This window comes from Bipolaris maydis (assembly GCF_028858645.1).
Source record: "Bipolaris maydis strain C4 unplaced genomic scaffold PSV08scaffold_10, whole genome shotgun sequence".
Taxonomy (NCBI): Eukaryota; Fungi; Ascomycota; class Dothideomycetes; order Pleosporales; family Pleosporaceae; genus Bipolaris; species Bipolaris maydis.
In genome coordinates this window covers 557,430-572,302 of record NW_027093866.1, presented here as the reverse complement: position 1 = coordinate 572,302, position 14,873 = coordinate 557,430, and the positions used below count along the sequence as shown (strand labels likewise).

The following is a 14,873-nucleotide window of genomic DNA, read 5'->3' as shown; positions in this document are numbered from 1 at the left end:
TGTGGGGGATTAAGGCCGATTACGTGCACATGGGCCGTGGGCTTGGCGAACGATAAAGAAGCATACCAAGCAGACACACAGCACAGCACAAAGGTTGGCAAGCATCATCTACCAAGCAAGGACGTAGACTTATTCAGCAAATGCTAACAGATTGAAACATATGAGATTCGCCCTCCATGACTAACTAATGTATAACTCAACAAAATCGGTCGTAAAAGACATCTTCCTTAGGAGTGACCGTACATAGAACAGAAGCAAGACATGGCCGTGTTAACAAAGTACCCTTGAGCCTATTCCTCGACCGGTAGTGGTTCCTCACAAACGCCTTGACGCCAATCTCCCAGCCCAAACTCCGCAAAGCATCATGAACCTTTCTGAGCTACGTCAGACCTATTCCCGTCCTTCTTGCACAGCGCGCAAGACTGGGTAAAGGTTGTGAGCATCATCGTCGGTCATACGGCGCTCCTCGTCGTGCTTGACGTCTTCGTCGTCGTCGTCGGAGAAGTCGTGAGCCTCGAGCCTTTCCTTGAGGTAAGCACGGAGTCTCTCGATTACACGGATGTTCTCAACCCAAGATTGTTGAGATGAGTCGCCCTGCTCGGTGGTCGATGAAGAAACGCTTGGCGAGCGAAGAGCAGGGTCAACCTTGGGAGAGTGGAGAGCCAGCTGGTTAACGTTGTGGTGAAGGCTATCGTGCTCAGAGTCATGGCGATCCTTGGGAGAGCCGGCGTCACTTGAGGTATCCATAGAGCTCTCGGATCGATCAGGGGCAGCCTTCTGCAGAAGGTTGCCAGAGAATCGTCGACGGTTGTCGGTGTCGAAAGCTGGGGCAAGTCCCGATGACGGAGCTGCAGCGGACATGTCTGACATGGCGCTGACAGATGGAAGAGTGGGGTACATGCTACTGATTGAGTTCCTTGATGTGGGAGAAAGTCCGCTGGAGTGCGAGGCGCCAGGCGAGTGCTGAGAGCCGTAGGATAGAACACTGGAGGCAGGGGTCAAGGCAGGCGTCTCGACGCTAGTAGATCCAATAGCAGTGGTGTGGGAAGATTGCGAGTGGCTAGAAGAGAGGCCAGGTGGTGAGTTGCTGGAGCGGTAACCGGCACCAGTGTGGATGTAGTGGCCAGGGTGAGCAACACCAGCTGCAGCAGCGTGGTTGGGGTTCTCATAGACGGTGCTCTGCAACTGCTCAAGGAACTGATCAATGTTCAAAAGATCGCTCTTGGTCCTGAGGTTGGGTAGTGGCAGAGAGTAGGGGTGGTGCATGGGTGGGTGCTGTCCCTGAGCAACCATGGTGCCTCCATGGCCGTACTCACCCATGCCGGCCTGGTAACCGCCGCCGCCGCCGAGAACTGGGAGTTGAACACCCTGCAGGCCCATGAGTCGCTGGCCAACGTCGTAGTAGGTGGTAGGGTCGATTGCACGACGCTTAGCATCTCCAAAGAACTCGTTGAGAGCGTCATAAGCAGCGCGCTTCCTGATTTCGTAGTCGTTGTTGAGCTGCTGAGATTGGTTGACTGCATAGTAAACTGGTCCATAGGCAGAGTTCTGGGGTGGGCCTCCATAGAAGCCAGCTGGAGCAGCACCGGGGTGTTGTTGGCCGTAGCCTGCATTGGCTCCAAGTGCACCATCGGGATATTGATATCCACTCGCTGTAGCGGCAAGCGCCTGCAAGTCAGCGACCACTGTAGCCGTCTGTTAGATATTGAAAGGGGATGGAGCCAAGGCAAGTCCAAGAAGATGTGTTTTGGGACGGGTTGGATCAAGAGGACTTACGTTTACCGTTCTGGCCCGGGTAGCCTTGAGCGCCGTGGGCGCCGCCTCGGGTTGGCTCGGGTGAGCGGAGCAGGACAGAGTCGTCGGCGTGAGTCTTGACGTGCTTCTTGAGATCCTGGGGGCGCTTGAAGGCCTTGCCGCAGAAGTCGCACTTGTGTGGCTTCAGGGGCACGTGAACACGGATGTGAGAGGTAATGTGATCACGCTTGACGGTTGTTGTGCGGCAGTTGCCCCACTGGCACGTCAAGTTGAGGTTGTTGGTGCTCTTGCGGCCAACGTGACGCTCACAAACGTGGTCCTGGCCGAATGGTCAGCACACTGTGCGAGGGTTGTGTTGCAGACGAGCATTACTTACATAGAGCTGCTCGGCAGATGGCAGGCGGTCGCCGCAGTTCTGCCACTGGCAGACGAGCTGGTCGCCTGAGCCAGCGCCAGCGACCGAGGCGGGCGTTGGGGCATTTTGCTGGATGGGGGTGCCTTGAGGCTGCTGTTGCGGTGTCGTGGCCGCGGCTGGCACGGCGTTCTGTACGTCGCTCATTCTTGGCAGGGAGTGGTAGAGTTGCTGTGGAGTGCTTGGAAGTGGAGAGGAGAAGAAGACGACGACGACGACGCCGAGGGCAGAGGAGGATAATCAGACGACAAAGCGTCCAGATGGGCAAGACGGCGGCCGGCTGTGCTGTGGTGGACGGGAGGGGACCAGAGTGCGGGGAGCAAAGGCGCGTCCTTGGAGGCCAGGAATAAGAAGAGAGAGAAGAGCGCCGAGACAAGCAAGATGGATTTCGCGGGGGGGAGGGGGCGCTGAGCGTCTGATGTAGGGGACTGGGCAGTGCCCGGAGCGGAGCTGGTCACACCCTGCTCCTGCCAATTTTCTTGGGGCCAAGTTTTAGACTGCCGCGCTAGTGCGCGCTTGGACCTTGGCCTAATAAGCCGGTCGCATCGGACGCATGCCAAAAACCCCTCAGCGACGAATCGGCGCGTGCTTCGACTGGCCGTGGCCGACAGCCATCCTCTCTCCCTCCCTGCCCAGCAGCCGGGCCTCCCGCTGCGAGCTGGGGGGAAGGGGGGTTGCGCGCTTTCGCTTTCACCATCGCGCTCCGACAGGCAGTTTCCCCGTAGCCGCTTGCCAGCCTTGATGCGCTGCACCTTCGCTGCCTCGGCCGCGGCTGCTGCTGCTGCTGCCCGAAAGCAACACGCTTGCCCGCCTCTGCACACGCTGCGACGCGCCCTGCTGTTGCGACGTGCTGCCTGCTGCCTGCTGCCTGCTGCCTGCCTGCCTGCCTGCCTGCCCAGCTCAGGCGGAGTTCTTGGGGCAGGGCGGAAATTCTTGTCCGGCCACAACCACACCTGTGTCTGACCCGTCATCGGCAAAGGCCGCGTGCCTGCAGTGGCGACTCTTCTCTGCCGGCCACCATGCCCCGCGATCCTCTGCACAAAACAGGTCTGGCAGCAGCCAGGGATCACACTTGCTCCAGCAGCCACGCGTTCTTGCCTTCTTGCCCGATGGCCTGCCTTTGCGCGCACATGTAGCCCGTAGCCCTTTGCCCTCGATGCCCACATCCCAGCATGCTGTCACACGTAACTCTGACGCTTCGAAACCACGCCGTCGCCACGACCACCGTCCCAGTCGCCTCGACAGCCACGGCTCGCTAGCAACCAAGTACTGTCGGCCCTGGCGCCGGTGCACGCAAGCCTAGTAGCTCTCCGTCTCCATGTCTCTAACCCCCATTTTCACACCAAACTCGAGCTGCCTCTGCTCGGTCGGCTGACGTCGTTCGGCGCCTTTCGACCTGAGCAGCCGCAGTCGTGCACCGCGTCCTTGATTGGGCAAAATACTGCCTGCATTGCACTACAGGACATTCATCCATCTGCCGACCACCAAGCTTGGAGAGGCCGACTTTGATTGTCTGTTGGTCCATCAGACTCGATATTGCTAATATGCGAGCGGGATTCCGCTGCCCCCTTGGCAATTGTTCCAGCCAAGAGTGCCCAGATTTTTTGAGGGTATTGGCATCATGGCTGTGCCAGCTTGGACCAGCGTTTGCTAGCCCCGTCTCAGGGTATCGCCGCGACATCATTTACTGACACTCTCTCAACCAGACCGTTGCTTCCATCTGACATACCGCTCCTTCTGCACTGTATAGTGGGCGCGCTCGAGGCAGACATACGCTGCTCTCCGTCAGGTCCATGGAAAGCTCGCTGCGACCATTGCATACGCCACATCTTGGCACCACATCCAATTCTCAGCCACATGCGTTCTCGCCATGCTCGCCTCCTCGAGCTGCCGGACGAAATGCCGCTGGACCGAGTGGATGACACGCCTTGTTGAGGAAATCAGCCACTTTCGTACGCCAAATCGCACCGCCACGTGCCTACGGCAACGCATACCACGGCACGATGACGAGCGCCATGGACGCGCATAGGTCTGTTGACGTTTGTCGCATGTCTTGGACCTCGCTGCGGAATCTCTTGGGAACCAAGAGCGGGCGGGACATGCAAGTGCACTCGTGTTGCCAAGCTGCGCACAACTTAGTTGCACCCACATTACTGCCCCCCAAGAAAACGGACCCCTATTCCATACTGACATACTACATGCGCTTGTGGAGGGAACAGTTGCGGGGCCCAAAGTTTAGGACACGGATATTGAGCCAAATCGGTATTACCTAAACGCCCATGTCACGTTCTTTTTCGGACATACTTTGGTTTCGCTGTCATCTTTGTCCAGTAAGCTAACGTTACGGTACCATACGTATGGGTATCCCTCGTGGGAAACTTAGTGCTCACACGGCCAAGTCGACTTGGATACTCTTAGATCTCGATTCAGAGGAAGATCCCATATGACCGTAACACTCCTATCCTTATTCTAGGCTATCACACAAGCAAAGAGATAACACTACCGAGCCATTATGGGAATAGGATACGTAATATGCCTTTTGCGGCGGGTTTATTAAGAGCGTCAGAGCACACTGTACTTATTCTTAGAGGCTGTAAGCATGTTGTAGACCACCCTGCGTCCGCGATGTGAAACAGGTTACACTAATGTTGCTGCAACACACGCGTCGCTTGGCATTTCGCCGATAGATCAACTGAGGGGAAGTGGGGAATAGATAGGCATACAATGTGTGGTAAATCCATCCAACATTCTGCGCATCACGATGTCTGGCACTTGCGGTGCTAGAGAGTCTATCTTGGGCAAAACACAAGGAAACTTCTTCTGAAACACCCCAGTTCGATTGCAATGACCCAGTCTGTGCTTGAAAGCATCACACCCACCCCATGCTCCCGTGCTCCCAGTTTCCCTCCACTTCTAGTGCTTACATACATACGTGGACACAGCGAAAAAAAAAACCAGGAATCATGCTAACCATTCCAAAAAGAAACGAAAAAAAAACCCCGGTTCTTCTTGAGGACTTGAGAATACTCCGGTGGCGTCGAGTTGGTGAATCTTAGATCGACGATGTAAAAGACGGAAGAGAAAGAGTGTGAGAGAGAGAGAAAAGTCAGGCACGCACATGTATACGCATACGTGTGCGTATACGTTTGATATCAGCTAGGCTAAAGAGTAACCACGACCCAAGATCAAGACCAACCATCCATGCCCCAGAAGGAGAGAGTAAACAAGAGAGGTAAAGAAAGAAAAGAAGAGTCTAGAACCCAAAATGCTTAGCCATCTTCACCACAATCTTATCTGTTCGCCAAACAATGCTCCCCGCCGCCCCCCCCCCCCCCCCCCCCTCTTTCTCTCTCTTCTTGGACAAAAAAGAAATAATAATCCCCATATCGGAACGGTTATCGCAATCAGTTCGAGTCTAGCCCAACCCAACTAATTCAGTCTCCCAAAAAAGAAAGAAAATCTCACCAAGGCGTGCCGACGCCCTCATAAACGCCGGCACGCTCCAAGTCGGCAGGCTGGACAGTAGGCAATGGACTAGCAGCATCCGCAGTTGCGAGGGCAGTCTCGATGGAGGCCCAAAAAGCGTCGAGGTCGACTGCTCGGGGGATCCTGCAGCCAGGGTGGCCGGGGGGCAGTTTGGTGACTTTAGTCCTGCCGAGCTCGGCGACGAGGGCTTGATCAGACGAGTGAAGGCCGTCGGTGACGATGTCGACGAGGAAGCGCTCGCCGTCTCGGTCGTCGAAGATGCGCGGGTTGTATGCTGCGGAGACGGCGAGGGGGTCGTGCAAAGGCGGTCCTTGGGTGATGGAGAAGACGTCGGCGTAGGTCGAGGCGAAGAAGGACATTATCTGCGTGAAGAGGGCGCGCAAGGGGGTTGGTGTCGGACCATCTTTTTCGCATGTGCGTGAAGACGTGTCCCAGATTCCGGAGCCGTAGAGGAGGGTTTGCCGGACTTTGCGGGTGCCGAGGACTTGGTGGGTGAGGTCGAGGGGGATGAGGGTTGTTTTGGGGCGTAGGATGGGGTTGGAGAAGATGAGGTGCGAGGCTTCGGGGTCGCACTGTGGGTGTTAGTGTTTATTTTGTAGTAGGCATGAGAGGTGAGCGTTTACGTAGATCTGTCATGGGGTTAGCTTGTGGGTTGAGAAGAATAGGGTCGGGAAAGCCAAGGTTTACGTTGAACTCAGCGTAGGGGGTCCAGTTGCCAAACCTCTCTCCCTCGCCTTCTACTTTACCCATTGGTGCATCTGTGAAGCCTCCGCCGACAGCTCCTCCCATGATGCTGAGGCCTTTGATGTGGCCTGCAAGATCGGGGTATTTCTGGAACAGCAAGCCAATGTTGGTCAGGGTACCTGTGGAAACTAGCCAGGCAGTGTCCGGGGGTGTAGCAATGAGTGCCCGGTATGCGGCCTCGAGATGGTCGACATCGGTGGCTGCTGGCTCAACTGGCACTGGAAGCAATGTGACTCCATCTAGCCCGGATTCGCCTGCCAATATCAGTACGTGTTCACTGGGTTTTAAGTCTTGTAGGTACCATGGATATCGGCTGCGTGTACAGCATCGCGGGTAATCGGTTTCGCTGCGCCAGAGTATACTTTGACATCGCGCCTACCAACGGCTTCGAGTACCGCCCTAGTGTTGTAGGTCGTCTGGTCGAGCGCAGCGTTGCCGTGAACTGTGCTTACACCAAGCAGCTCGACTTGAGGGTCATGGGCACACAAAAGAAGTGCGTAAGCATCCTGAGGCACAACGTTGAGTAACAAGCGGGCGGCGATGCAGCTATCACACACTCACATCATGGCCGGTATCCTTACGGGGCTCGGGTCAGTACTCATGGGATGCGTAGAAGGTGAAAGCAGGTACACACGCAGTCGAGCCAAATCGGGGTCTTGGGAGCAGCAGCAGACATAGTGCACATGTACGTATATTGCAATTCGTTACCAATAATGACCAGTTTGGGAAGACAGCTTGCACCATCTGTGGTACACATGGGCGCCACACACGCCGCTTGGCCATGCATGACCGTGTTTAGCGGGGTGGCCTAACCGCCTGTGTAGCAAATAGTAGACCCATGCCCATCAACGCTTGAATACAACGCCTCTTTATTCAAGCCCCAAACTTCGCGCATAACCATACGACAACCCCCAGACTGAGTTTCACAAAAATTCGTGACAAAAAAAGGGCTGAAAGGTGGTAGAGCTTAACAAAAGGTGGGTGTACTTGTATTACCCGAATATAGCACATGTGCCATTGGCTTATCGCGTTTTTTGGCGCCAGTCAGTCAGCAAATACCGTCCAAGTGGGAAAGTCTAGCCATCCACCGACTTCGACTTGTGGCCGTGATCGTGACACGTACACAACAGTCAGAGTACCTATCATATCATCAAATAAAACAGCTCTCTACCTTGATTGTTTTGGATCCCGACTTATTTTCTGGCTAGCCAAACCTCACCGCCAGAGTACTAATTGTTGCTACCTAGCCGAGGTTTCCGCTGTCGCGGGAAGTTCTTCTATAAAGCTTACACCGCATGCTTTGACAAAACCAGTACTATGGATCTCCTCTCCCGCCGCCACGAGGGTCACCATGAGGTGAAGACGGATCGGTACTGGGCTCTGGGGTACTATTTTGAAACCCTCGACGACAAGCAGAAGCACCAACGCCGCGAATATCTGGACTGGTATGGATTTGTCGCCCAGTGGTCGGTGCTGGTCATTTTTGCACTATTCCAGCTGGGCTTTGCCGTTTCATGGGTGATCAAAAGTGGCTTGAAGTATGATCAGCCAAAATCTCCTTCCTTTGCAAAAAGCACAAACGATAGGTTGGGCTGGTTGAGACGAGTGCACGGCGGGTGCAACAGGATCATATGGTGGATGCGAAAAGATGTCATTAGGGGTTGGGCCTGGGGAACAAGAGGAGAGTGGATCGGTGCGGCTGCATGGACAATATGGCTGCTGTACCTCTGTGTTGCACACACTGGAAAAGGTATGTTGGATTTCATTTTGGAGCTTCGTTTTTCTTAGTTTGATTAATCAAGTGTAGATTATCTTCATCTGACGAAGCGGTTTGGGCAAATTGGCGCATCACAACTACCAATTCACTACCTGTTGGCCATGCGAGCACCGTACAGCCCGGTGCAGTTTCTGACGCGACTCTCACACGAGCAGATCAAGAACTTCCATCAAATTCTAGGACGCATCGTATTCCTTCTGTTCCTGTTGCACACGGCATTCTACCTCAACTTCTTCGTCTTGTCCGGCTTCATTGCAAAGCGAATCAAGGACTGGGACGTCATCTGGGGCCTCACCAGTATCTTACTTTTTTCCATCATCAGCACCACTGCCCTTGGGTTCGTGCGGAGGCGAAACTACCGCGTCTTCTATATTTCACACATTGCCATTGCAAACTTGATTATTGTGCCGCTATTTCTTCACGTATCGTATCTCCGCGTCTACGTGTATGAAATCATTGCGGTAGAGGCTCTCCATCTCATCTTCCGTGCTTTGCGTCTCAAGACGTATCAAGGCACTATCAAGCTTCTCCCCGGCACCAATCTGGTTCAAGTTCGCATTCCACTACCATCAGACAGCAAAGCTCTAACCTGGAAACCTGGACAGCATGTGTACCTCAGCAAACCCGGGAATCAGGGCAAGACTCCCAAGTGGTACAATCAAATGCTCGCTGCTAACAAGACAAACCCATTCACAATTGCGTCTCTCCCATCCAAGGACAAGGAATTGCTACTGATTGCGAGAACGCTCAACGGGAACACAAAGTACCTTGCAGAGCTTGCGCGATCTCTGGCACAGGGGGGCAGCAGCGTACCCATGCTGCCCACCGCGGGCGGCGACATTCCAATATTGCCACTGACTCTTGAGGGGCCTTATGGCGGATCGACCCGGCTGCCAGACCTGTCAGATTATGACAAAGTGCTTTTGGTAGCTGGTGGCGTCGGAGCAACTTTTGTTATGCCCATCTATCGGAGCATTCGCGAGCTTCACAGCCTCACGCCTATGAGCACGCAGATCCGATTCATATGGGCAGTGCAGAAGCTTGTCGAGACACAATGGGCATTCCCTGCCAAGACGCAATCTGGGGATAAGCAGATGGACGATGACACTGACGATGATGATGATGATGATGATGATGGCGGTGCAGGGATGCAAGCGAACGGAAATGGGCTGCTGCACGGACCGAGCAACGTGGAGGTTTATGTGACACGACCGGCGGGTCCAAATCTGCAAGTCAATGCGAATGCGTCTGGTGGTGCATTCGCCGTTGATTCGGATGACGAAGATGGAGAGGCGATCGAAATGCAGGAGAATGAGCAGCTGTTGAGCATGGAGGAGCAGATGGAGAAGCCAGGCAAGGGCATGGCGATCAAGAGTGGGAGGCCCGATCTCAGGGGAATTGTAGACGAGGTGTTCAGCAAGGGGGTGCGGAGTGCTGTGATTTGCTGTGGTCCCAAGCGGATGACGGACGATCTCAGGAGCAGTGTCGAGGTATGGGTGAAGAAGGGCCACGATGTGTTTTGGTACGATGAAACGTTTGGCTGGTAGGGATGATCGCGTTCGGTTCATAGCTTGGAATCTTTGGAGTTCCAGACTGAGCATCCAAGACGATTTTGATGGTGATCATCTTGTCTACTCAAACCCACCGTCGACCCGGCCGTTGGGCGCGGGTCGTGGGTCGTCCCATGGGCTGGCCATGCATCCTTCCGACGGGATGTTCCCTGGTGCACATGGCAGTGTGTTTGTGCCAATGATGATACAGCTGCTGTATGCTCGCACAGTTTGCAGTCGTGTGCCGGCGCCTGCTTGCTTAACTCTGACAAGCAGACGCGTCCCACTGGCCACGACGCGGAACCCTGGGCCGTTGCCGCAGACTACTCATCTTGCCAGGAACGGGAAAGGCGCAGGGAGACGGAAGCTTGTCTGGCAGTTGTGCACTGGGCAGTCGGCGTGCACAACACGAGCAACAACAACCAGACCGTTCATGCTGGTGCGCCGTGAGTCTGCCCGGCGACCGGGTCTTGTTACACGATGCTGCTGTTGGTGGTCGTGTTGGCCATGAGGCGCGGCCAGGGACGACGGCCACAAGGGGGTGCGGCCACGGGCGTGAGGGTGCGGATTTGCTTCTTCGCAACTCAATCAATAGTCGACGCCGCCATGCCCGTCGGCTGGCAGGACCAGCAGCTCCTACGACGGCCGCAAAACCACTTTGGGAGCCGGGGCCGCAGATTAGTCGAGGCCCGAGCAGCGCAGTCTGCTGCCAAGCACGAATCGCCCTGCTCCCCGGCTCTGAGCGCTCGACGGCGCTCGACAGCTCTCACGTCCTCTCTCCTCCTGACGGGGCTCCCTCATCCCGTCGCGCCTTGCCCACGCCCTTTTTGTCTGCAGCTGCTGGAACGCTGAGCACGCGACGCCGGCCCTTCAATCGCTACTCTTCTCCTTTGCCCTCGCTGCCACCACCACTGTACTTGGCCTCTTTTTTTTCCTTGTCCCCTTCACCTTGCTCCCTTGCCACCACTCAACGGCCGGCCCTGCAGGGAATCTGCTTGCAACGCGCATCCAAAGCACCGCCCCTCGCCGTCTCGGACCCGTGTGTCCCCACACCCACCACGTCCTCTGCTCCTGCTCGCCCATGGCGCTTTGCTGGTAGTCACGAGTGCTCCATAGTAACGAGCGCCCACCGCCAAACCCCCGTCGTCTCCTAGCAGCCTTGCCTCATTCCCCGGGCGTACAGGCTGGCAACGCCTGCTGTCAACATCGTCACTCGCACCTCCTCCCCCCCTCCCCCCCCGGGTCCTTTCTACCCTCCACGCCGCCGCCTTCTCCTCCTTGTCGGCTTCTGCACCACCGTCTATGGCTGCTCTCGCCTCCTCTCGCCACACAGCAGCCCCCATCCAGCAGCTGACGCCGCCCAGCAGCTCTCACGGCGGACGGGGATCCTGGGATTTCGCTGTTCCCGTCAACGGCTTGGTGCGTACTCATTTCCCCTTTGCTGTCCACATGTCGCACAACACATCAAACACTTGTCGCCCTCGCACTAGATGCGCTACTGCGGCGCTGGACCACGGTGCTTCCGCTTCGCCAAGCCTGCCCACTTGCCACATAATTCCCGCTTTCACCAATGATGTCAGTGTATGGACTAGCCAGCTAACCGCGTGCACAGAGAGAGTCGCTTGACCAAGAACACCACATGTCCGAGTACGGCGCCTACACTCACGGTGCCCATCAGTCCTACAGCTCACAGGTAAACGGCTTTGCCCAGCCCGTACGCTCACCTACGTGGGGCTCCCAAGACCAGAGCCGATCTCAGCCCGTTTCCGATCGCGTCGACGAACTGCACAAGAAGAAGAGCGGGGAAATGATTGCTAGCAACACGGACCAGGACAGTGTCTTGGAGTACTACAAGACTCATACTAACAACAAAAGAGGACCCTCCAGCATCAAGGGAAAGCCCAAGAAGAAGACTTCCAAGGGCGGTCAGTCGGACCCTGAATATGATGAAAACAACTGGATTCACCGAGACAAACTCAAGGAGATTGAAACTCGAGAACTAGAAGAGGCTGGCTTCAGGGTCGGCCGATCTAGCAGGTCCAACAGTCGTTCGCAAAGCACAAGCCGGCGTGCACGAGACCGCACAAACTCGGAATCGACCGAACAGTCAAAGAACGGCGATGAGCGGTCCGAGCCGAGGAAACGTGTATCCACTATTCCAGCTGGTGACGAGGAGGCGTACGAGAATCACCACACTACGAGCCCAACACCCCAGGACGACACTGTGGAATTTCAACCCACGTCTTCCAAGGGGAACCACACCGTGAGACCTAGTACGTCTCGCATTCCACTCCCCAAGACCAGTGGTATACCTGTTCCTTCTTCGGTGGCAGACCGCGATGCGCCGCTTCCTAGGTCAAGGGCAGGAAGCACCCACTTGAATGGGGAATCCATTGCCACAATGGGCGCGCGCGTCCGCAGTGGCAGTGTGGGGAGTCAGGTGCTGCTTGACGATTACGAGGATGGACAAGAGAGGACGCTACATGGACACAGGCGCAACACTTCAACCGGAAGCTATTCTCCGCCCAAGTCACCACAAAAGTCACCTGTCAAAAAGCCAGCGGGCAAGCAAAACCCATCCGCATCGCGAAAAACCAGCGTCCAGAAGAAGCAGACCAAGTCTCGCACTACGTCCAGCACTTCACCCCCTAACAAGCGCCCTGGCACAAGCGGCGGCATGGCTACTCGTCCCACAACTGCCCACCGACCAGAAGGAGAGGCACCGTGGATAGCATCCATGTACAAACCAGACCCGCGTCTTCCTCCTGACCAGCAGATTATCCCAACCCACGCGAAGCGAATGCAGCAAGAGCAGTGGGAGAACGAGGGCAGAGTTGGCTCAATGTACGACAAGGATTTCCGCTTGTTGAACGATGATCCCATGGTGAGCAAGCGACTTTCGCAGCTTGCCAACCTTGACCCTATCGCTATTGAGAAGGCCCGGGAAGAAGAAGCCTGGCCCCTTCCTAGCCCTACAAAGCAGGAGTCCTCATCGAATGAGAAGGGCGACACCAACACTGCTAAATCTCCAACCATGGAGCAGAGTGCTTACAAGTTGACTCCAACAATACCGCAAGGAGCCGATCGCGCTCCTTCCCCCAAGTTGGCCCCTCCTATCACCCCCGCACAACCAAAGCCTGAAGTCACTCGAGTGTCTGAGCCAAAGGAGGAGGTCAAGGAGAAGAAGGGCTTGTGTTGCATCGTCATGTAGCCTAATCGCCTTGTGTTCCCTTTCATTTCCCTTTTCTTTCGTACTAACTGCATCCAAAAACTGGTTTCCTTTTGTGTATGGCGTTATTGGCGCACAGCTTTGGCTGGGCGGTCCACATTCGACTCTACTTTCATTCATTCCCCTGTCCAGACCTGGGCTGATAGCGTTTCAGCGACTTGTTTCATTGTTATTTGTCGTCTCATTCCCTCCCCTTTGGTTCTGCGTACCTTTTTTTTTCCTATCCCGTTGGCGGACGTATTCTCTTCTAGGTTTCAGGACCCATACATATATGAGCATATCAACATGGCAGACAGCCAGTATTTCCTTTTTCTCCTTTCATTACAGACAGAGACGGACTTCAGGTGTCCAAGACTAGCAATGGTCAGAGAGGGGGATGAGTTTCGTTAGGGGCGAGACATGGCTTCGGCAGGTCCAAGCACAAGCGACGAAGCCTTGTCAGGGTAGTCGAGTTTATAGATTCATAATGATATCAGTCATGCAATCTTGACTCGCTGCATTGACTTACTTGGTGGACTGAGTTTGACAGATATGAAGTGCGAACAGGGATTAGAAATTACTCACCCATGTTTACGCCGAGACGATGATAACAGTCAAGTTGTCATGGGCCATGAAATTCTTGATTGCTGCAAGGTAACAATGTAGAATTTCCTTGAGCACAGAGACCATGTTCGAGAGTGGCAATCACGTGACATGTGTCACTAGCTTCTCGCTTGCCAGACCTCTCCACGCAAACCAATTTTAGCTTCGGCGAATCGCTAAACTTTTCGATCTTCCTCTTTATCATCACCATCTACTCTTCGAGGAACACCCGACAGATATAAATCATACATCATGGTATGTAACCCCCCCTATACATCATATCCAAGCGCCATTGGAGCGCCGCTGGTAGCCAGCGACGCAAGCCAGCACACTGCGCAGCCCAGCCCCTCTCGCTCGTACCCCGCGAAATGTCGCTGACGTGAAACCCCCCCAAACAGTCGGACGGAGAAGACGATACCAAGTCCCAAGTCAGCGCGGCCGCCGAGGTCGAGGTCTCTGCGGATGCATCCGGCGGCAAGGGCCAGATGAGCGTGCTCGAGGCGCTCAAGGGCGTTCTCAAGCTCGCTCTCATCCACGATGGTCTTGCCCGCGGTCTGCGCGAGGCGTCCAAGGCGCTCGACCGCCGCGAGGCGCACATGTGCGTCCTCAACGAGGCCTGCGAGGAGGAGGCATACAAGAAGCTCGTTGTTGCCCTGTGCTCCGAGCACAAGATTCCTCTGATCAAGGTCCCTGATGGCAAGCAGCTCGGCGAGTGGGCTGGTCTCTGTACGTGTTTTTTTTGGGTTACCTTTGTATCCTTGACTGGAGAGTACTTTTTTTTTTTGCTAACAAAGATTGTCAATAGGCCAGATTGACCGTGAGGGCAACCCCCGCAAGGTCGTCAACTGCTCTTGCGTCGTCGTCAAGGACTGGGGTGAGGAGTCCCAGGAGCGCAGCATCCTCCTCAACTACTTCCAGACCGAGCAGTAAACGTCCATCTCGTTTTCCTACGAGAATTACGACGGCCTCCCATGCACATTCTCGACGACCTCCCTCTCTTTTTTTTTTTAAAAAAAAAAAACTTTTTCCCTTCGGCAATGGTCAAGAATCTTCGGCTGCTCTCTGTTCGGTTTTCATGTCGGGCATGGCAATGGAGTTTGATGGGGAAATGTGAGGGGTAAATGATGTGATGGGCTGTATGGAATTAGACTGGCCTCTTTTTTTTATCTTGAGAAGAGAGCCGTGATACCAATTGAGAAAGGATTCAACATATTTTTGTCATGTGCCACTTATGCTTGGTGATTGATTCATTGATTGACCCCACTTGTGTTGTAATTTTTTTTCTCTATAATATCTACCACCTACACAAAACGTTGACGAGTTCTCCTCATTCCTCTC

The 14,873-nt window shown here is 54.9% G+C and overlaps 4 protein-coding genes across 4 annotated transcripts; 2 read left to right on the top strand and 2 right to left on the bottom strand.

The window, feature by feature from the left end:
* Nucleotides 1-109: 109 nt before the first annotated feature.
* PSV08DRAFT_410887 (uncharacterized protein) lies at nt 110-2,499 on the bottom strand. Its single transcript, XM_014227909.2, has 3 exons — nt 2,132-2,499; nt 1,777-2,074; nt 110-1,685 (listed from the first exon to the last, which is right to left on the bottom strand). The coding sequence occupies exons 1-3, from the start codon at nt 2,312-2,314 to the stop codon at nt 391-393; spliced, it is 1,776 nt and encodes a 591-aa protein (XP_014083384.1). The 5' UTR covers nt 2,315-2,499; the 3' UTR covers nt 110-390.
* A 3,129-nt stretch (nt 2,500-5,628) lies between these two features.
* PSV08DRAFT_226477 (Inosine/uridine-preferring nucleoside hydrolase domain-containing protein) lies at nt 5,629-7,073 on the bottom strand (the record flags this gene model as incomplete). Its single annotated transcript, XM_014227910.1, has 6 exons — nt 5,629-6,225; nt 6,277-6,282; nt 6,341-6,651; nt 6,699-6,903; nt 6,959-6,973; nt 7,032-7,073. 6 exons carry the CDS (start codon nt 7,071-7,073, stop codon nt 5,629-5,631), a joined length of 1,176 nt encoding a protein of 391 aa, XP_014083385.1.
* Nucleotides 7,074-7,714: 641 nt separating this feature from the next.
* PSV08DRAFT_410885 (ferric reductase like transmembrane component-domain-containing protein) lies at nt 7,715-9,805 on the top strand (the record flags this gene model as incomplete). The annotated part of the gene is made up of 2 exons (XM_014227911.2): nt 7,715-8,147; nt 8,205-9,805. The coding sequence occupies 2 exons, from the start codon at nt 7,715-7,717 to the stop codon at nt 9,719-9,721; spliced, it is 1,950 nt and encodes a 649-aa protein (XP_014083386.1). The 3' UTR covers nt 9,722-9,805.
* A 1,221-nt stretch (nt 9,806-11,026) lies between these two features.
* On the top strand, nt 11,027-14,752 carry PSV08DRAFT_205736 (40S ribosomal eS12 domain-containing protein; the record flags this gene model as incomplete). The annotated part of the gene is made up of 4 exons (XM_014227912.2): nt 11,027-11,143; nt 11,337-12,926; nt 13,934-14,261; nt 14,341-14,752. 4 exons carry the CDS (start codon nt 11,027-11,029, stop codon nt 14,463-14,465), a joined length of 2,160 nt encoding a protein of 719 aa, XP_014083387.1. The 3' UTR covers nt 14,466-14,752.
* Between the last annotated feature and the right edge of the window lie 121 nt (nt 14,753-14,873).

What these genes read in the sequence shown, in the direction of transcription:
- PSV08DRAFT_410887 (XM_014227909.2), bottom strand. Translation starts at nt 2,314, where the DNA reads ATGAGCGACGTACAGAACGCCGTGCCAGCCGCGGCCACGACACCGCAA. An exon ending in CATCTGCCGAGCAGCTCTAT is followed by an intron (nt 2,075 to 2,131) that starts GTAAGTAATGCT and finishes CCATTCGGCCAG; the next exon opens with GACCACGTTTGTGAGCGTCA. An exon ending in CCCGGGCCAGAACGGTAAAC is followed by an intron (nt 1,686 to 1,776) that starts GTAAGTCCTCTT and finishes AGACGGCTACAG; the next exon opens with TGGTCGCTGACTTGCAGGCG.